Source organism: Acomys russatus, chromosome 6 (genome assembly GCF_903995435.1).
Source record: "Acomys russatus chromosome 6, mAcoRus1.1, whole genome shotgun sequence".
Lineage (NCBI taxonomy): Eukaryota > Metazoa > Chordata > Mammalia > Rodentia > Muridae > Acomys > Acomys russatus.
The window spans coordinates 79,437,409-79,458,088 of record NC_067142.1 but is presented as its reverse complement, the minus strand read 5'-3'; the positions used below and the strand labels follow the sequence as shown (position 1 = coordinate 79,458,088).

At 42.1% G+C, this 20,680-nt stretch overlaps 1 protein-coding gene and 1 non-coding gene across 3 annotated transcripts in view; both read right to left on the bottom strand.

The window, feature by feature from the left end:
- Positions 1-20,680, bottom strand: part of Rab3gap2 (RAB3 GTPase activating non-catalytic protein subunit 2) — an 88,707-nt gene that overhangs the window by 26,831 nt on the left and 41,196 nt on the right. For both annotated transcript variants that reach the window (XM_051148088.1, XM_051148087.1), the window contains 13 exons: positions 20,558-20,656; positions 16,484-16,632; positions 15,225-15,304; positions 15,016-15,105; positions 13,172-13,311; positions 12,088-12,304; positions 11,428-11,571; positions 11,093-11,175; positions 10,761-10,825; positions 7,625-7,715; positions 4,664-4,791; positions 2,444-2,657; positions 1,464-1,561 (listed from right to left, as the gene is read on the bottom strand). In XM_051148088.1, the coding sequence (XP_051004045.1) occupies positions 1,464-1,561; positions 2,444-2,657; positions 4,664-4,791; positions 7,625-7,715; positions 10,761-10,825; positions 11,093-11,175; positions 11,428-11,571; positions 12,088-12,304; positions 13,172-13,311; positions 15,016-15,105; positions 15,225-15,304; positions 16,484-16,632; positions 20,558-20,656 (1,598 nt within the window). The remainder of the gene's footprint in view (positions 1-1,463; positions 1,562-2,443; positions 2,658-4,663; positions 4,792-7,624; positions 7,716-10,760; positions 10,826-11,092; positions 11,176-11,427; positions 11,572-12,087; positions 12,305-13,171; positions 13,312-15,015; positions 15,106-15,224; positions 15,305-16,483; positions 16,633-20,557; positions 20,657-20,680) is intronic.
- Positions 19,660-19,791, bottom strand: LOC127191206 (small nucleolar RNA SNORA36 family). Its single transcript, XR_007830830.1, has one exon. It is a non-coding gene; the product is annotated as a small nucleolar RNA SNORA36 family (small nucleolar RNA).

The following is a 20,680-nucleotide window of genomic DNA, read 5'->3' as shown; positions in this document are numbered from 1 at the left end:
GTAACCATGAAGCCTGGAGTATGAATCCCCAGAATCTGCACAGAAGAGCCTGCCTGGAATCCTAGCACTTGAGAGGCAGAAAAGAGGATCCCCAGGGAACTCTGGCCAGCTTGACTAGTTGGAATTAGCATACTCTGGGTTCAGTGAAAGAATCTGCCCCTATAAGTAAAATGGAGCACTACTGTGGAAGACACCTGACATAACTTTTGATAATCCATAAAGATCTGTGTGTATACATGTGTACATAAAGACTCAGAGGGACACACATACACACGCCAAAAAAAAAAAAAAAAAAAAAGGAAAAAAAAGAGGAAAGGAGCGACGGAAGGAGGGAGAAAGGAAACAAGGAAAGCAGGCAGGCAGGTTGGCAGGGTAGGCACAGTGAAATCTCAGATCTCTTCCCACCATGTCCCTTAATATAATATCTCACCCAAGATCAAAACTAAGAAATGAATATTGGTAAAAATCAATTCAAATTTCACAAGTGACAATGTTCTTAACTGTATACATGCATATACAATTTTATAACTCAATTTTGAGACAAGGTCTCACTATGTAGCCCTGGGTAGCCTGGACTCACTATGTAGACCAAGCTGGCCTCGAACTCAGAGATTTGCCTGCTTCTGCTCCAATGTCCTGGAACAAAGCCTTATGCGATTTTAGTGCATGAACAATTCTGAAACATCATCGCTACAACTAAGAGAACAAAGAATCGGAACAAGAAAGGGTTCACTGTGCTATTCACAAAGGTTACACAGAAAGAGTTATCCCAGTTTATATCTTTTAAATTGGCCCCTTCCCACTTTTCTTATGTTCTTTAAGGGAACGTTACAATGTGTTTCCCAATGGTTTTTTATTTATATAGCAGATATGCCTTAAAGATATATGAAGTCTACATAATCCATCACTTACTAAAATACATTTGCTTATTGATATTCGTGTGCACTTTAGCTGCCTTCCCTCCTGAGGCACACACTTTCACAGACTAGTAGAAAAGAACCCATCTTTAAAGGACTTCTAAATGCTCAATAAAAGTCCTTCTGAGTACAGTGCCAAGCTCACAGGAGTGGGCTGTCCAAATGCTGGCCGAAACCTGAGATGTGTGCTGAAGTGTGAAAGACCACTGTGTGTGCGCTCATGAACAGTAAGAAGGGCATTTTGTGTGTAAAGATTCTGCCCTTGAAGATCTGAAAATGGTGACATAGATTTTATACACATTTTAGGGAAGTCTGTTTTTTAAGAGCTCTTCTAGTTCTAATGTAACAACTGATGATCAAAATCTACTATAAATGCACCCACCCAAATATAGATTCTATATTTGAGCTCCAAAATTTATATGGTAATTGTAATTTTCTTTCATCATTTCATGCTTTTAATGTATGTCCTTGATACGCTAAGGATAATGATGTGAGACTTAACACTTCTGTGGAACATGTGGAAAGCAATCAGTAACAAAACCTTACCAGTAACTGCTGAGGACTGAGTCCAGCAGACTCCAGGGTGTGGCACATATCCTCAGTGGAGCTTTCTCCATGCAAACACTTCCAGAAAAAGAAACTGCCTAGCAAAACAAACAAACATGTTACTGATGATGAATATTCAGGTTAACAGTCTTACCTGTAAACTGGGATTCCAGGGAAGCAGAACCAGATGAAAGAGAATTTCCGTTGTTGTTTTGTTTGAGAGGGGGGTCTCTCTACATAGCCCGGGCTGCCCTGGAACTCACTGGGCAGACCAGTCTCACTCACCAAGACCCACCTGCCGCTGACCCCTGGGTGCTAAGATTAAGGGTCTCCATTCCCGAAAGAAAAGAACTTAACATCTACATTTGACTTAACAGAACAGAAGGCAAATCATTATGCCTTAAAGCTGCCTCTTGTGTGTGTACAGTATGTGCATATGCACAGGTGGAGGCCAGAGGTCAATGTCAAAAGTCTTCCTCAAAAGTTCCCCACTTTATTTTTCGAAATAGCTCATTCACTGAACCTAGAGCTCACTAGTTAGGCAAGGCTACCTGACCAAAGAGCCCCAGGGATCCTCATCTCTGTCTCCCCAGTACTAGGATTATAGACAGATGCCACCATGCCTGGCTTTTTACATAGATACTATTTCAGACTATGGTCCCATGTTTGGACGGCAAGCACTTTACTGTATGATCCATTCCTCCAGCCCTAATACTTTCTTTTCTTTCTTTCTTTCTTCTTCTTTTTTAAAACTTTCTTATTAGAAGGCTTATTAATACAATTAAATTTGTATGACATGGTGTGTGGACACCCCAGAATATATCATTGACCAGTATATGTGTACACACACACACACACACACACACACTTCTTTGGTCGCTGAACCTCAAAACAGAAGCAGGCACTGACTTGCTGTACCCTTGCACGTGACTTCTGCAGGAGAGGGAGGGCATACAGAGCACATTTCAGGGCCTACCTACCTAGAGCCACGTGCGCCTCTTCACTTATGTTCTTTATGCTGAGCGCACCCTTCTCATACTCTACATAGTCAAGGAAGGTCTGAACAGGCAGCACGCCATCTGTATCCTCAGAAAACCGGACAGTGGCCTTGGTGTTTTCTTGTTTGTACTTTTCCAATAAGGCCCGGAGCTTCAGGAGTTCCTTGTCATCCAGCCTCAGCAGCACAGCCAAGTCCTTCAAGACAAAAGTCTCTATGAACTGCTTGCCACAAACGCTAGCCCATTATCAGAACTGAGACTCCAGGCTGGGAAGCAGTGGAGGCTTTTAAAATTAGTATGAAATATGACACAGGCAATGTAGTGTTTCAAATGTTAGTTTTAAATAACATTTCATGACTATGAGGCTATGTAGATAAACTAACAGTATATACTACTAACAGTGCCATTTTAGGAAGTTTCTTTTAGAGTACTATACATCTTCTAACAGTTGGTTCCTAATAAATACATATTATATAATGGAGAAACAATCATAAAGAGCGTCAGTGTAACTTCACTTTCCTAAAAAGTTCATGGTACCTAGAGAACGCCACCATGAATGCATTACTAAAATGCTAAAATCTAAAGTCCCCCAAACAGAAAAGAAGACATCAGAATGTATTCTTTTATTTTTCAGTTAAAAAATATTTATATGGTTAGATATGTAAATTGAAAGTTTACATCAAACCTTAACTTTCACTAAGACAGGCTAATTTTCAAACAAGTATTATAGGTGACTTGACAAATCATTTTAATAAGCCTGCCTTGGATAAGCAGAAGACAATGGGGTTCTGGTGAGGCAATTCACACTAGAGAACAGTTATCTGAGAGGAAGAAAGACATTTTATCTTGCCAGTTTCCATTAAAGGAAACTTTGAATACATGTTTTAGAGCAACTACTGCACTATACTAAAGACTGCAAGGGGCTGTCACTACTTGCTGTTTTACACAAGTAAGACAACACTTAGTCCAGTTATCTTTAACACTCTGACCTAAGACAGGCTATTTTAGAATTGTATTTCAGTGCATAATTCACAAAAGAGAGCAGGCAGCATTAATTTACTAACAGTGCAGAAACTGACCTCTTGTCAGGCAGAATCTTTTTTATATTTTCTTTAAAACATGGCCAGTGAGACAGCTCAGCAAGGCAAAGGGCTTGTGCATAAGCCTGACGACCTGCGCTCAACCGCTAGAGCCTGTAGTGGACGGAGAAGTAACTCCAAACAGGTGGCTCTGTCCACCACATGAGCTATGGCAGGTCTACACCCACACTCACAGGCATACAGGCAGTAATAATAAAATGAAAAAGGAAAGATAAAAATTAGGGTTTTGTCACATCAAAAAACTGAAAATATTTTTATTGTAAAGTTTTCAAAACATTTTTTTTTAAGACACATGTGGTGGTTGAAGGAGAATGGCCCCATAGATTCAATATTTGAATTCTTGGTTCCCAGTTGGTGGACTGTTGGGGAAGATTAGGAGGTGTGGTCTTGTTGAAATAGGTGTGTCACTGGAGGTGGCCTTTGAGGTTTTAAAAGGCCAGGCCAGTCTAGTCTCTCTGTGGACCAGGGTACAAACTCTGAGCCCCATGGCTGCCTGCCTGTGTGCTCCCCACCATGAAGATGGACTGATGCTCTGAAGCTCTAAGCAAGCCCCCAATTAAAGCTTTCTTTTATAAGTGCTGCCTTGGTCATGGTGTCTCTTCATAAGCAAGAGGACAGTGAATAAGATATCCCCTTGAAAAAATGTCTAGAGTATTTAAAAGGAATGTAACATAGTAAAGATGAATCAGCAATGAGAATTAATATTTTATATTCTTTTTAAAAAATAATTTGTTTATTTTATTTGCATTGGTGTTTGGCCTGTATGTATGTCTGTGAGAGGGTGTTGGATCCTCTGGAACTGGAGTTACAGATAGTTGTGACCTGCCATGTGGGTGCTGGGAATTGAACTCAGGATCTCTGAACAGCAGCCAGTGCTCTTATGCTGAGCCACCTCTACAGCCTCTATTTTTATATTTTTATAAATACAAATTAAGCAGCAAAGGATAAAAAGGAGGCCTGATAAAGCAAATATACCTTTCAGTTCTTAAAAGCAATAAGAAACCCACCTCAAACCTTTAATTTTCTATTGTTTACTCAAAAAGTTTAACATTTGAAAGTACTCAGAGGGATTGCTGTGGTAACACTGATTGCAGCTACTCACGTTATCAGAGAACGGTGTATCTGAGTGAAAATCAAGAGAATTTAATTGATTGACAGATTCATAAAGATGTAGTAATTTCAATTTACTGGCACAAAACTGTAGCAATCCTTCATCAACAGACTCAAGTTCTAAAAGGCAGAGGAAAAACATATTAGACATAGTTAACAGGCTCAGAGTTTCATAATCTCCTAAATATGTAATTCCTTAATGGACTAAATACTGATATGCCTATCATAGATTTTGAAAGCAAAGATAATTTTCCCATTATAGTAAAATGTCCAGCTTTTTAAGTGAAAGCATTTTCTAGTAAGTCGAGAGGAGGTACAGAGCAAGAGAGATTTCTGTATGCAATTATACTTAAGGAGACAACCTTGACAAACTCTGCTTTGCTCATCCCCAGATGCTCACTGTGCTTACCTGAGGATGTACGTGCACATGTAAGGCTGCCTGGCACCTGCTGTGCTTACCTGAGGATGGGTGTGCACATGTAAGGCTGCCTGGTTCTGTTATGATCAAGGCAGGTCAAAGACAATGGAGTTCACTCAGGATGAATGTATTTTCAAGACAGCCTGGCAGAAAGGCCTGGAGTAGACTTCCACTAATATCCTCCACCAATTAAGTTCATTTTGTTCAAGAGTAATCCTGAGGAAATATTCCCTACCTGGCACAACTTAAGTATTTCTCACTAATGTGAAACAAGCACATTCTCTGAAAAGCCAGATGTGGAAAACTTGAAACACTACCCATGTTCTCACAGCTATAATACAACAGCATACAAAACTCTGAAAAATTTCAGGACTCTGTTTTATCAATAGGACTTGAAACTGACTTATTTTTAGTTTTTGTTTTGTGATCTGGCTTATTTTCTACATAATGCCAGATCTTTTGTTAATGCTTTCAAGGGATATGGGACTCTGTAAGTACAGTATGTCTTTTCAGTGAGTTGTCTCCACTAAGGTGTGGGCTCTAAGACATCCACTGTTTACCAAGAGCCGACTTTCTAAATCTACTCAAAATGTCAGGAATGAAACAACCTCAAAATTAGATGCTTTATGCCATGCAAGAACTTAATACAGCTTTTTAAAAGTTATTGTAACTTAAATATGATTAAGTATAAATGTAATTAAATATAAATCTGGCTTCACATATTACTGTTAGGAAAAAGTCACGAGTAGATGGGCTCAATCTACTGCACACCACAACTTAACTGATACTAGGAATCTGAAGCCAGTTTATGCTCAGCTGAACAGAATATGGAGTTACAGTCCACAGTTCAAAATGTAATTCTTTTCAGACAGGCTTAAACAAATAAAAGTCAGCTGTGCTAATGTAATCCCAGGCTGTGAATTCTGAAACACTCTCCCTTGTTCATAAAAGGATGGCACAGTGCAGTGTATATGGCTACATCATGTCACCATTACCCCAGTCAGAAAACATTATATAAACGTTCCTAATAGAAACCTCTTTTCTCCTAGGAGGCAAAGCAAAAGCCACAGATAGCAGAAGAACCTGTTTAGGTTTTCCTGCTGTTGTCTGTAAAGACTGGGTCTGCTATGTACCTGGGCTGGCCTTTGAACTCAGAGCTCTGCCCACCTTTCTGCCTCCCAAGGGCTGAGACTAAGGCTTGTGCCATGACCCCAGGCCTGTTTGGTTTTTGCACACTGCCAGCTCATCACCCTCATCCCAATGGCTTTCAAACTGATCTGTAATTCTCAAAATAACAGCTTCTCTTCATTCTTTTAAAATTTTTATATTGTCAATCAATTAAGTTCTCAGCTTACAGTTTTACTTTTTAATATTTAAAGTAATACTTGAATAAAACTATTCAAGAATTTGACGTATGCTTATATTACATTTTCAGCATATTCATCTCTACCCCTTCCCAACTTAATGTCTACTTTTTTTTTAATTTTAGAAACTTTAATAACAAAAATTTTGCAAATAAAAATATCACATATCAAAATTAGCCAGACACACAATCTACAGGAGTCATCTGGAATGGAAGCTGTGGAACTTCACATTAAACTTTGATGTTTTAGCCGGGTGTGGTGGTGTACACCTTTAATCCCAGCACTTGGACGGCAGAGGCAGGTGGATTGCTGTGAGTTCGAGGCCAGCCTGGTCTACAAAGCAAATCCAAGACAGCCAAGGCTACACAGAGAAACCCTGTCTCGAAAAACCAAAAACCAAACAAAACAAAACTTTGCTATTTTATTAACACTCTTGAGGGATGGGAGCTTAATAAGTATGGCGTGCCCATTTTCCCCTTTAAATAACCCACTGAGTCCTGTTTCTGCTTCCCTTATACTCAGGGTGTGAGGCCATCCACTGGAGTGTGTGTGACCTAATAGGAGCCCATACCCCTAAAGAAAATGGACTCTCTACCTCCAGAAGCCATCAACTCTCACCAGCTCCTCAGGAAGGGGTGCAGGCTTATTAGCCCCACTGCCCTCAATGCAGTGATGTATACTGACTTGACACAGGTTTAGAGCAGGCAACGGCAGCTGCAGTGACTTCATGAGTGCAGTGGTTCTGTCATATCCGGACAACTTTCCTCCAGTCTCCCCTTCCACCCACCCACCTCTGGCCCCCATTTTCAAAATGTCCCCTAAGTCATGGTGGAGGGGATACAGCACAGATGTGCTGTTTGGGGTTTCTTCTTATCACTCTGCTCTGCGCTGACATCTTTCCTCACAGTAGTGAGACATGAACAACAACTATTCCTAATAACTTAATATAGTCAGGGACAGTTCAGATGAAACTCAAATGCATGCGAGATGGGCAATCCTTTAAAGCCTTAAGAGTATAGAGTAAGGGCCCTATTTTATGCCGACCTGCCTATTCCTTCTATCTACTTTCCAATCATCTACCACTCACTTCTATATTAATATAATGTGATGGCATCATATGTCCCATAACAAGATATATAATCTGAAATAAAACCATAACAATATAGATTACCTTGATTTTTTAAAGTGTCCATTAAAGTCTGAGTAACATTTCTAAGGCAGGAAAATGGTAAACGTTCACTGGCCAAAATGCTTTCCAGAGCCTAGAAGAAACCATGAGCAAGCCTAGTGATTATACAGCAACAGTTTTGCTTCACTTTATATATACATATATGTGCTATTCCCAAGTTCAACACTCACACCTGAGAATTAAAATTACATTAAAAGTAGTATGTGATGGATGGATCCTATGTCCAGACTGAGAAAGAAATAACTAGAGGGCAATTTCTGTATCACAGAATGGCCACAAAACATAAAGAGGACACAGCTCTTCTCCAACACAAAGTCTGAACTGGTCTCTACTAGGAATGAATGACAAACAGAGGTTCCTGGCATGCCAGTTATGAAAGCTGATCAGCTCCTTACCACTTGTGAACATGCACATGGCATGCTGCCACTATTCCATGCTAGCTACACAGTACACACTTTACCCTCCAGAGTCTCAACCTCTCTAGACACTTAAACATCTTAAGTCACAGGTTCTAAGATACATCAGGCCTGAGGTAGCAAGATGAGTCAGGGGAAGCATCAACGAGTCAGGAGCAGTTAAAGTTCTTATTTATCCTTTCATATTAGCATATTAAATTGGATTTTGTCTGAGGAGACATCGTTTAAAAGCCCTTTACACTGGATGTGGTAGGGCACAGGACGCCCAGTACTCGGGCAGCAGAGGCAGGATGATCTCTGTGAGTTCCATATAAGCCAGAGCTACAGTATGACCCTATCCAAAAATAAATAAGTATAAGATAAATACTGGTCTCATAACCCAATGACTTTGGTATTTCAGGGGTTGGAATGGGTGCAGAAGGTGACTCACAAAACTACCAGTCCTATAATGAGGCAGCCATCTCCAGTACAGAAGGAAGGGACCAAACAGACTAAAGCCCAGGCTAAATGTTAACTGCCTCCGTTTTTCCAACAGGACAGGCTGGTGGGCGAGCACACTTCCTTCCCATCACTGGGTTCAGTCTCCCAAAGTCTTTATTGAACTCTGTCATTCCTCTAATGCTGTGAGGTAATAGACAATTTTGATTTTTCTAGCATTTTAAGTAAAATCCATGCTTTCGTGTATGAATTGGTGGCATGGCGAGGGGGAGGAGGATGAGAATCCTTCATATGACAACTTGTGCCAGGCATAATCCCAGCTGGGCTGCTCTGTGGTGGACAGCAAGGATAATGATGGTATGAGAGAGAATTCTTGGCTTATGACTTTCTCTATGGGATTCACTAAACTCTCTCAGATGGCTGCCTTGTCATCACAATGTCATGTTCAATAACTGAGATTTCTGTCCTGGGGTTAGGGAAGTCAATTAGCAGTTAGTGGAATTGAAAATTACGAGTAAAGATCACAGAGAATTTCTTGCTCTATAATAACAATAAAGTATTTTGTTTGTTTGTTGTTTTTCCAGACAGAATTTCTCTGTGTAGTCCTGGACTCACTCTGTAGAACAGGGTGGCCTCGAACTCATAGAGATCCGCCTGCCTCTCCTTCCCGAGTGCTGGGATTAAGGGCACGTACCACTACCATCTAGCTAATAAAGTATTTTTTTTAAATGACTCCAACAGAAATCATCCTTCACTAATTTCTCCCACATATGTGGTGAAATAATAAGATACAAACTAGTCTCTGCCCTTGGTCCCTGTACTGCTCCTATGATCTCTAACAATGACAGTCTCTGAGTGACGGGTGCTAAAGACTCTTCTGTTCTAATAACTGGTCTTGGCCCCAGCTCCTGAACAGGCATGTTAAAGTCCTGCAGATGGAGAGACTGAGAGAATGCTCTGTTATAACATTTAGCATTTGCCCCCCAGATTCCTGATACAGAACTCCTAAGACCGCTGTAGCTGCATGGGAGAGAACATAAACATCTTCTGTTTCAGTGAAGTAATCTCTGGTAGTCACAAGACAAGGCTGGTTACCACAGCAACAAGCCAGGAGCTTAGAGAATTATAATTTTTAGCCCCACTCCTAACCTTGAGGAGGAGAAGCACTGAATGGTAAGTTGGCAAACAATAGTCAATGGTGCAATCAATTGTGCCCAAGTAATGAGACCTCCAAAACCCTTGCAGGAGTAGAGGCTTTGGCCTTCAGATAGGTAACACCACATAACATGCAGAGGTTCCGGAATGACAGGCCTGCATGGCCTTCGCCACAAGCACTACCCTATGCAGCTAGAGAGCTGTCAGTAGTTTTCAGTATCTGTTTCAACACATAAATAACTCAGGTGGCTCCCTGAGTCTGTGAGCCACATAGCAAACAAAAACAAAGGCCAGGTCATAACTACGGTTGGAAGCATAACAACCTACTGGCTGCAACCGGCATTTAAAAGTGAGGCAAGTTTGATGGACCTGAGCCCTTCAGGTCGGTGAAGTCAAAGTTGATCTGACTTTCAACAGTGAGTCTAGCAATACTGCGGAATGTATGGCGGTGACACACGGGACTCCAGACTACAGGTGCAGTCAGGAGAAGCAATGTGTCACCTAACACAGCTGCAGAAACTCACAGCCTAGCAACCCTACTCTCAGGTGTAAGCTCAAGAGAAACCTGCAATGTGTCCCAGGACACACACAAGGAAAACCAGGCACTGTGGTTTGACTAAGGTACTGGAAGCAACCTAAGTGGTTCAATGGCAGGAGAGTGAGCGTGACTGCAGCATGTACAAGGTTACAACTGCAGCCCTGCTCAGCATGGGCACCACAGAAACACACGGAAAACAGAACACAACAGACACCATGTCTCCAGCTATAAAAAGCCGCCAACACATCAAGAGCTTCAGAGGAGCTACACAGAAACGAGCATTAGCAAGAGGGCGGCAGCTGGGCCCCTCAGAGCTCCAGTGACCTCCTATTTCCTGAGGTGCTGTCGCACACCTGTGCTTGTGTTGTTCTTCTGATTCTACTCTTCTGCATGTATGTATGTGTGTGCATAAAGCACATACAATCACATATCTAGCAACACTACTTAAGCTTTTTAAACAGGGGAGACAACAGAGACTCCCACATGGGAATAAAAAAATACAATTTTTCTCAAGGTTGACTGACACATCTAGTTTTCTCAGCAGTAAAGTTCACTTACTAGACACACTTACTTGTTTCTTGGTTGCAGGGTACTTAATATCAAGAATCAACTCCTTTATTTCCGTTTCAAATGAATCTATAATGAGAAAGTCAGACTGGAATTCTCAGTTTAATAAAGAAAGATGTTTCTGTGAGAGAAAAGGAGCTGTCTGTACTGACACTCTATGGACTCACAGGTTCCCCCACACCAGATGCACACACACACCATCCTCTCAGAGCACTGACAAGAAGACATGTCCCTCCCTTCGTCCTGGAAAGGGGCTGGAAACAGCTCAGAACAGTTAAGTTCTTTGCTGCACTCGCAATGCCACAATGCTAGGACTACTTGATTAAAGGCACCTACCAAGCCTGGGGGCTTTTGTTTTCAGCAGGGCTGCCAGCTTCTTCACTAAGTGCAGGTCTTTGGCTCTTTCACTCTTCTTATCACTAAAATAATAAGCATTACTTATTACACAACATACATTTGTGTTCTTTCTAATCCTGATGCAATCCAACTTGGTTTTTTTTTGTCTGTATGTGTTTACTTGTATGCTTCCTATTTAACTTTAAAGGGATCATCTAGTGGTAAAAACAAACCACAAAACACTAACTATAAAACAAACAAACAAACAAGCCCAAGGTAAAGGGCTATGTAAAGTGTGCAGAGCAAAGTCACAGCAAACACAAAGCAACTCTTACCTCAGGGCTAAGTGGAAAGGCACATTCACCGCTTTCACACTTGCAGACACCGGGTCCACAAGACAGATCTGGTAAGTCTGAGGCTGCCAACTCTGACTTGTCACGTTGTTTAAGCCCATTATTTTGTAGCCAGGATACAACAGCCTAAGGCAATCACGTACCAGCGGGTAAGATTATCAGCAGGAGGAGAAAGGACACAGGTGCTCTGACTACAACTACATCTTCATCAACTCAGGGCATCCTCTGGACAAATAAACACTGATACCAGGAAGTTAAGAGAAGCAGACCCAACTCGGACGAAGGAGGTCTATTTTCTTTACTTTCTACAAAGGCTCTAGAAAACTCTAAGAACACAACCAAAACCTACGGTGCAATGGCAAATGAAGTGTATGTGCCTTGCTAGAAAACCCTGGTAGACTGTTCCTCTGGGGTCTTCATAACATAAGTAAAAGACAAGCTCACTTACACCAGTAGCAGACCATGACATTCTCAGTAACACTTCTTTGCTATGTAATACATAATCCTCAATTGTGCACCACAGGGAAACCACAACAGAGCATTCTGCAATCCTCCCAGTGCCTTGCAGTCTACTGCATGCTTTAAGAAAAGCTCCCCTGCGCTTCTCTCTGGGACCAGCAGATGCCAGGGCTGGCAGCTTACCTGCAGTGCTTACCCACGTTGAAAGCTCCCACTCTAGGCCCTTGCTGTGTGTTCCACACTTCCAAAATCCCCCTTCGTGGTGCATAGATCACAAGGAACTGAGCTACTCGACTGGGACCTTGAGTATTTCCAAAGGGGGAGAAATCTCCCTTTTCTGGTACTCGCTCATGGAGGTCCTCTACAATTTGAATCCACCCGATCTGTGCATCCCGATACCCTTGCAGACAGAAAAAGTAGCAAATCAGTTTCTTCATCTGGACTCAAAAGTAAGTCCTCATGCACATCTGACTATTTAGGGGGAAGGGAGAGCATCAGGACAAGATAGAGAAGTACATTATCTTTTTATTAGACCTTAAACAGAAAAGAGTTTTAAATGTAATAACCTGTCACCCAAACATGTTTACTCAGATCACTCATTTCTTTTTTTCTTTTTAAAATTTTTTCCTTTTTTTTCCCCCTCACTCTTTTCTTTAAAAAGAAAATAAAGTTGACATCATCAAAGCTTCCTGAGTTCATCTCTACCTCTACTCTGGGAAGTGTTAGTTTGGTAGTTAACATACAAGCAAAAGATAAAGTCGCCATCCTGCTATTCACACTGCTGGGTGGCACGTGGAGATACTCATAGCCGACGCTGTGGTGCTAGGGGTGGCCTCTTATAACTAATACACGTGGAAATTACAAGTGACGGAAGCAGCTGGAAAACACAGGCAGCCATGTCAGCAACAACAGTGGCCTTACAAAGGGAAAGGAATGTTGCACGGGCCAGAAGCTAACAAGCACAGAACTGCAAGTAAGTGCAGGAGGAAGAGGTCAAAGTGCCTGTGACAAGCAGGAGTTCAGCGGGAGCTCACACAAGGCCCTGGCAGCACAAACCAACCCAAACTAACCCATCAAAAAGCCAGTGCTTCACTTGATGATATGTCAATTAACTACCAGTCAAGTGCTGTTGACCTAAGATGACATTAAAAAGAAAAGTCACAGGGGACTGAATATTGCTACCAACCAAAAGCTGAAAGATGATAAAGTTGTTCAACTACTGGGGTAAAAAGTGAGGCAGCGTTTTCTCCATTTTGTAGGGAAGTACCTTTCCACATCCGTATTGCGATTCCTCGAGCTACATCCAACAAGATAACTCTGCCAAAATCATCTGTGACTGCTGCCAGAGTACTACAAGGAGACAGGCATATGCTTTCTCCATGGCGTCTAGAATCCGGAAGTCCAAATCTATCATTAAAAAATAGATAAAATCTAAAATCACACTCAAAGCTAGAAATATAGAATAGTAAAATGCATAAATAAAATAGGCTATGCCCATTTCTAAATGAATATAAATCCTGCCTGGATTAATAATTCATCATATCTGGCATTTACAATAATAATACACAAAAGAAAAGCATTTCCATAGTACTCTCTTGTCCTTTCAGTTTTCTTTGAGTAAGAGTCTTGTCACAGAAAACACAACAGGCAAGTGCACTGCAGGATGCTCTGCTGCAATACAGGCTCTTCTGTTTAGCTCCCCCAGTGTGTCCCTGGTGGGGTAGGGAGCACATCTTGTTGACATCCACACATCATCTGTGACGGGTACCTCTGATGCCGGAACGGTACCTAGGACATGAATAAGGCACACCTCTGGAGTGTCTGCAGTGTGCTTCCACAGAAGGTAATGAGCACTCTGACCTGAACAGATTAACCCCTTGGTTATTAATACAATGGCATTATTAGGAGGGGGTGAAAATCAAAGAAGACACCTAACAGAAAGCTGTAGGTCACTGGGGCGGTGCCCTTGGAAGCAATAGCTGGCTCTGGCCTTTTCCTGGGTCCCATCTTTCTGCACTCTGCTGCCACCTCTTCCCATTGCGATGACGCTCTGCTCGAGAACACTGGACCAACTGACAAGGGACTGAACCCAAATAAACTTTTTCCTCTTTAAGCTGTTTTTGTCAAACATTTTGACCTCAATGACACAAAAGTAACTAGCTCACTGCTCAAAGCAAGAACTTTCCTTTCCTAAAGAGTTTCTTCTCAAACGCTATTGGCCTATGACCAACTTATGAGCTCTATCAGTGACAAAAGTAAACAGGAAACAAAAAGGAAGGAAGTACACATAGAAAAGAACCGTGAGGTCAAGTGCTCATTTGGCTAATTTATTTAAAAAAAAATTTTTTTTTTAATTTTATTTTATATACACGAGCACTTTATCTACACGTACACCTACACGCCAGAAGAGGGCATCAGATCACATTATAGATGGTTGTGAGCTACCATGTGGGTGCTGGGAATTGAACTTAGGACCTCTAGAGGAGTAGCCAGTGTTCTTAACTGTTGAGCCACCTTTCCTGCCCCTTGACTAATTCTTGACTGCTGAGTGAATCCAGAATTCAGGTGTATTACAGTACAAAGTAAGAAAAAAGGCTTGAATACAGTTCAGTGGTGCAGTGCTTGCCTCACATGAGCAAAGTCCCAGTACTGTCAAAAAGAGTGACTCTGTAACCTCTTTATTTACACAGTAATGAACGCAACCCTACAAACCTCAGAAATTTGATTTTACTAACAGTTCATTAGTCTGCTTTCTCCAGTGAAGAACATCTTTAAAAAGAGGAGCTGGAATATTACTTCCTTTTTTATGGTTTTTCATATTTAGGTTATAAGCAACAATTAAAAAGAAAGCCAAGCAAAAATCAAGCCCTCTCTTGCAAAAAACTTAAGAACAACAACAAAAACCCTACTGTTCACAGATACCCTGATGTTCTAAAATCCAAGCCAGCACTGCAAAGAGCCTCGCTCTTCAGGGAACTCATGTTCCGGTTGAAAAAAGAATCCTACATGAGGAGTAATTCTCAGAAGCCCACAGGTCACAGAGTCAGAAGACCAGCTAAGGGCCCCAAGTGAGTGTAAGTGTAACAGCAGTGAGAAAAGTGTGTGACTTGCCTCACGGCTAGTGGAGTGGCTGGCTCCATCTTGGGCTTCTGCTTCTGGACAGTTTCTTCCTCATGCTTGCTTTTCCAACCAAGCCAACCACTGAAGAAAGGGGACACAAATGAATATTGGCCTCAAGGCGCTTAGTGTGCAGAGTGCCAGAGTCTAGGTACAATCAAGCCAGATCCAAATCAGACCATTTAAAAATGCTGCTTCATTACCTGGCAGCACTAAAGAGAGCAGAAGTCAGTTTACTTGCAACTGCGAGCGCCACATGAGATAACAGCGGCTGTGTGCTGCCCTGCAAAACAGACAGGCAGAGACAACTGAGATGCAACCTGTTTTCTAGAGAAGACATATATAAAAGTGCAAGTTGCAAAGTCTGCAGCCGGAGCTCTTTCTGGAGGCACCAACCTCAGCAGCAGCAACTGTACCCAGTTAGTGCTAGGATGCAAAAGTGAAACCCACTAGTGGCACAAGTTGCTTCCGTCAGTGTTCTGGCCCCAGCAATGCAAACTAACTCATGGCCTGCAGCAAGGCCTTCCCACTGTGCTGAGCCGCTGCCGGCCTATTGCCAACCTTTAGTGTTCCCTCTTTAAACTGCAGCTTAATGAAACCAAGGAGGCCAATAAGACCACAGCAGTGTCTAGCTGTGCTGTGAATCCCCAGCTGTATACAAATGCCTCTTCCCTTTTAAAGTAAATACATATTTGTATAAAAGTAAAAAGATGGCTCGGCCATCCAGAGAAGACAGCTTTTTAAGTAAGAAAGGCTGCCAAGTATAACACCTAGCTTTTCTCTATTTTAGGAAACAATGTTCAAAACCAATAACAACTATAAGGGGCAGCTTGTTCTGTCTCATAGGTCTTCATTTATGCTAATCCCTGGAGGGCTGACATAACTAGCAAACGGCAGTCACACAAAGATTTAAACAAAACTCAGCTGTCAAAGAACTAATGGCTTCAGAAACACTATCTATTGGTTTTATCTTGGGATTTGTGTTGCTGATACACACAGACACAGAGACACACAAACACACATGCCTGAGCCAGGTGCATGCCTGTAATGCCAACACTCAGCGAGGCAGAGGCAGGGAGATCTCTATGAGTTCGAGGCCAACCATCTTACAAAGAGAGTACACAGAGAAACCCTGTTTCGAAAATCCAAAAACCAAGCACCCACAAAAAAAAACTTGTTTGCACACACTCACTAGCACACACCACACCACACACACACACACACACACACACACACACACACACACACATACACACACTCACACACACACTCCACACAAACACTTCTATAGACAATAATTTCTTTGATTATAAAAATTCTTTAGAAGGAACTTGTGACTAATTTTAGCTTCAGGTAAAAATCTACAAATTTAAACTTAATATTTCTAAGGCCATGTTACTGTATCTGATTTTTAGGCAAATTTTAAAATTCAGAGCAGTTCTACTCATGATGAAACTCATACCTCTAGTGCATAGAAGAAGCCAGTGAACGGACTGGACCCTACAGTGATGTACTGAGACATGGCTGGGGGGCTGTTCTTAATTGCAGCATTGAATCCACCTATATTGGAAGCAGTCTTCATTTGATCAAATGGTGACAGAGTCATGATACCTTATAATAAAAAGAAACAGATGGAAGTCACAGTTTGAAAACACTAAAATGACTTTATTTAAGCTATTATTTTCGCTTCTGCTTTAAGATACTAATTTAGTTTTATTTAAGTCAAAAGTAATTTTCAAAACTACAAATATCTACGTTAGAAAGTGCTCATAAGGGCTGGTCGTGGTTGTACACGTCTTTAATCCCAGCACTCAGGAGGCAGAGGCAGGTGGATCACTGTGAGCTGAGGCCAGCCTGGTTTACAAAGTGAGTCCAGGACAGCCAAGGCTACACAGAGAAAGCCTGTCTCGGAAAACCAAAAAAAAAAGAAAGAAAGTAAGTGCTCATAGATATTAAATCACTAGCATGAATTGCAAGCATTTTTTTTTATCTCTACTACTTTAATATCTCCTACGATAATATTATACTTTTACCAATTGTTTCAACTCACTAATCCTATTTTTTTCCCTGTACTTATCAAAAGCACTTGGGTTCCCTTTCCCTTCTCATCCATCTTAGATGCACATTTTATAACAGCCCTTCCCACAAGCCTTTGCGCCAATCTTATTCCACATGCTCTCAGAGTAAACCTTAACCTGAGAGGACCTGCAGCTTCTGCTCTTCTAAAAAACAGCTGTTCACACCGGGCCCACCCCAGCCCCACTGTCCTAGCACCTCCTCACACTCCCAATCCTCTGCAATCCAAAGTTGAACAAACCGGACTGTTTGGCACTAATGCCCCAGTGCAGATTGGCTAGCCTGATGTCTGCAGCAGTACTAACTTCTTCTGCCCTACACACTGCCATATGCTGGCAGCTGAGTCTAGACGAACACCATCTTTTGTAACAAGTTGTAGAATTGTGCTTAATGCATATAGGGTGACACAGCTGACCGAGGGCCCCTCTCCTCTCTCATCCCTTCAAAAGCTGTAGAGCCATTAAAAAATAACTTCTTATTCACTGTTTTCATTAAATATTATGTTTTCCAACTATAATTCTATTTCCATAGCTTAGATTTTCCTGTTGGGATTATAATCTTGTTAAGTTTTTCTCTGAACAAAGTCTTTTCCATATTGTGAAACACCCTGGATTTTCTCTGAAAATAAATCTCCATAAAGTCAAGCCCACTGGAAAAGTTCCACATCTACCTCAGTACCTATGAGGGCCTCCTTGACAGTGTGGCATGTGAACAGGGGCCTGCACTGAGCAAGGGAAAGCTGCATGGCTATGTGGGTACTATTCCAGGCAGGGGAGCAGCAATTACAATGCTTTGCAGAAGGCTCCAGGTGCTCTGAGGAGCCAGATCAGCACAAAGGGACACAGTGAGAGAGGGCTAGAAGACAAAGCGCCAAGCACCAGAGGAGGTCATGCCACACCCCCGCCCCCCCTCACCTAGTGCAACTGGGAGTAGTAGAGGGATGAGGGAGGCAACTGGAAGAAAGTGGGAAAAGAGCAGCATGTATGAGAAGAGGAAATCAAGAATTTAATACTGGATATCAAGTTTGAATATCCAGTAAAAATGCTCAGACACAGAGCTTTAAAAAAAAAAAAAAAGTGAAGCCCAAAGAACAGATTAGGACTAGACATGAAGAGTGGAGATGCTGTAATTTTATTTCTTGTTCTTATTAGTTATTTTTGAAATTAGGAAACGGAAACATTTATTGTGAAACAAACTCACCCAAGCCTGGCTTCTGTGCTCGCCTCTCTCCCCCAGCTGCTCAAATCAAGCCAATAAAGAGCTCCAGACTGCCAAGGCCGGAGAGCCATGCTGTCTCTTGGATGCTGTTGGTTCACCGTGCACACCTGTCTATCTGCAGTGCCACTGCCTCTGAACCTCAAACCACATGTCTACCTGCCTACCTGGTTCTCTGCTAGAATGTACCAGAAGTCGACATGCAAAACCTAACTCCTGCTTTGCCCCTCTTATGTATCTTCCTCGTTCTCCTTTCAGTGAACAACCTGCTCAGCCACCCAGCTGCTTCAACTGACCAGGGACAGCATCACCTGGTATCCCGTCACTTAGGGAGGCCGAGACACTCGGTGAGGGGTGGGGGTGAGTCTCTGAATCCTTTTTCCCTCGTTTCTCAGATTCAGAGCTGAGCGAGTGTATACCTGTGTCACACCGCTGCTTCTGCTCTGAGTCCATCACTCTCACATGCCTGAACTTCCGAAATACCCCTAGTGCTCTGCTACCTTTCCCACACCTCTCTCAAGGGATGTTTTTGGTTGGGTTTATTGTTTAGGACAGGGCCTCTCTACATAGTCTCAGCTGTCCTAGAAACCAAACGCAGAATAAAGTTTACCTTCCTTATCCTCAGCTCTGACCCTCTGCATATCTCCACTCTGACTTCCCCTTTCACACTCATTCTATCAAGCCACGCTGAGCTCCCTTCTTTCTCGAGTCCTCTGAGATCTCTGGGGTCCCCAGGCCTATGTTCACATTTTGTCCTCTGCTGAGAATGCTCTGATTACAAATCCCCCAGCAGCTCCTTCTCACCCTTACTGTCTCAACCCAGGTATGTTCTCTGGAGAGGTCTGCCCTTAGCACTTAGTCTGTGCACTTCCTTTACTCCAGAGCAGCGGTTCTCAACCTTCTAACACTGTGCCTCCTTACTACAGTCCCTCATGTTATGGTGACCCCCAACCATAAAGTTTTTTTCATTGCTACCTCGTAACTGTCAGCTTGCTACTGGTATGAGTCGTGATGTAAATATCTGCTATGCAGGAGGTCTGACATGTGACCCCTGGGAAAGAGTCCTTGGACCCCCAGGCTAGAACGGATGGTCTAGATCACAATTCTGCTGACTCCCTCCTCTACAACCTGCTAGTGCTTTGGCAGTACCACATGTACTCATGTAGGTCTGATTATCAATATCAGCAGAACCAAGCTTTCTCAGGGTAGGGTCGTCTGGATTGCCTTTGGTTTCCAGCACCAGCTCTAGACCGTAGGGAATAATCAGTATTTATCACTGAATGAGGTAGTTAAGACCATTACATAAAGATGTACATAAAGTAAAGTTTACAGTACCTTTTTCTTTTTTTTTGTAGGCTGGGGAGTAAATGAATAGAATAATGTTTTCTATCCAATCATTTCCCCCAGCCAGCTTCAATGTTCCAAAGTCTAATTAACAGAGCAGGGAGGAGACCCTGGGCTGAACTCAACACTTTGGAAATTTTATGTCAACACATAAAGATTATGACACACACCAGTAAGGCATTTGTTAGAGTAGTCCATGCAAGAATGATATACAGGACTGTGCAGACAGACTGGGCAGGCCTCTGTGCCAGACACCTTGGGCCAGCCCTCCACAGAACTCCTCAGGCCTTTCCTAGACCAGACTTTCAACAGTTCCTGCTAACTTCTGGCTGAATTCAGACCATGGGAGTCTCATCAGGAGACCAGACAGAGAAAGTTGAATGAAGATGGAACATCTTTTTCCCTGAGAGCTGGCTGTCATGGGAAGAAATCTGCTTTATATATGTTCTGTTGGTCCAAAGGTTACATTTTTTTTTGTTTGTTTGGTTTGGTTTTTTTCAAGACAGGGTTTCTCTGTATAGCCATGGCTGTCCTGGACTTGCTTTATAGACCAGGCTGGCCTCGAACTCACAGTGATCCACCTGCTTCTGCCTCCAAGTGCTGAGATTCAAAGGTTACATTTTTAAAAAAACTGATATATAAGATAATGATAAGAATCAGAATGTCAGTAGTCAAATTACATCAAATTATTGATGCTGGGGATATAATTAAATCTTTATTAAAATTGCTACTCTCTCATAAAGACATAAGCCTAGCATAGAGAAAAGTTGGAACTAACTTCCCAGTGTCTCACTAAAGGTAGTGGATTTTTTTTTCACACAACAATGTCAATTTCAAATAAATTAGATATTTCAATAAAGAGTGGAAGAATAAAAATAAAAACAGAACTAGCAATGCTTACCAATACTAGCATGATCAATAATAGTGTCAATATCTTGTAGACCCCATTTCTTATAAGCTAATGGTGGTGGTTGTACGTTCTCACTGCCTGATGCTGCAGCTGTCAAAATGAAAATGGGACAAC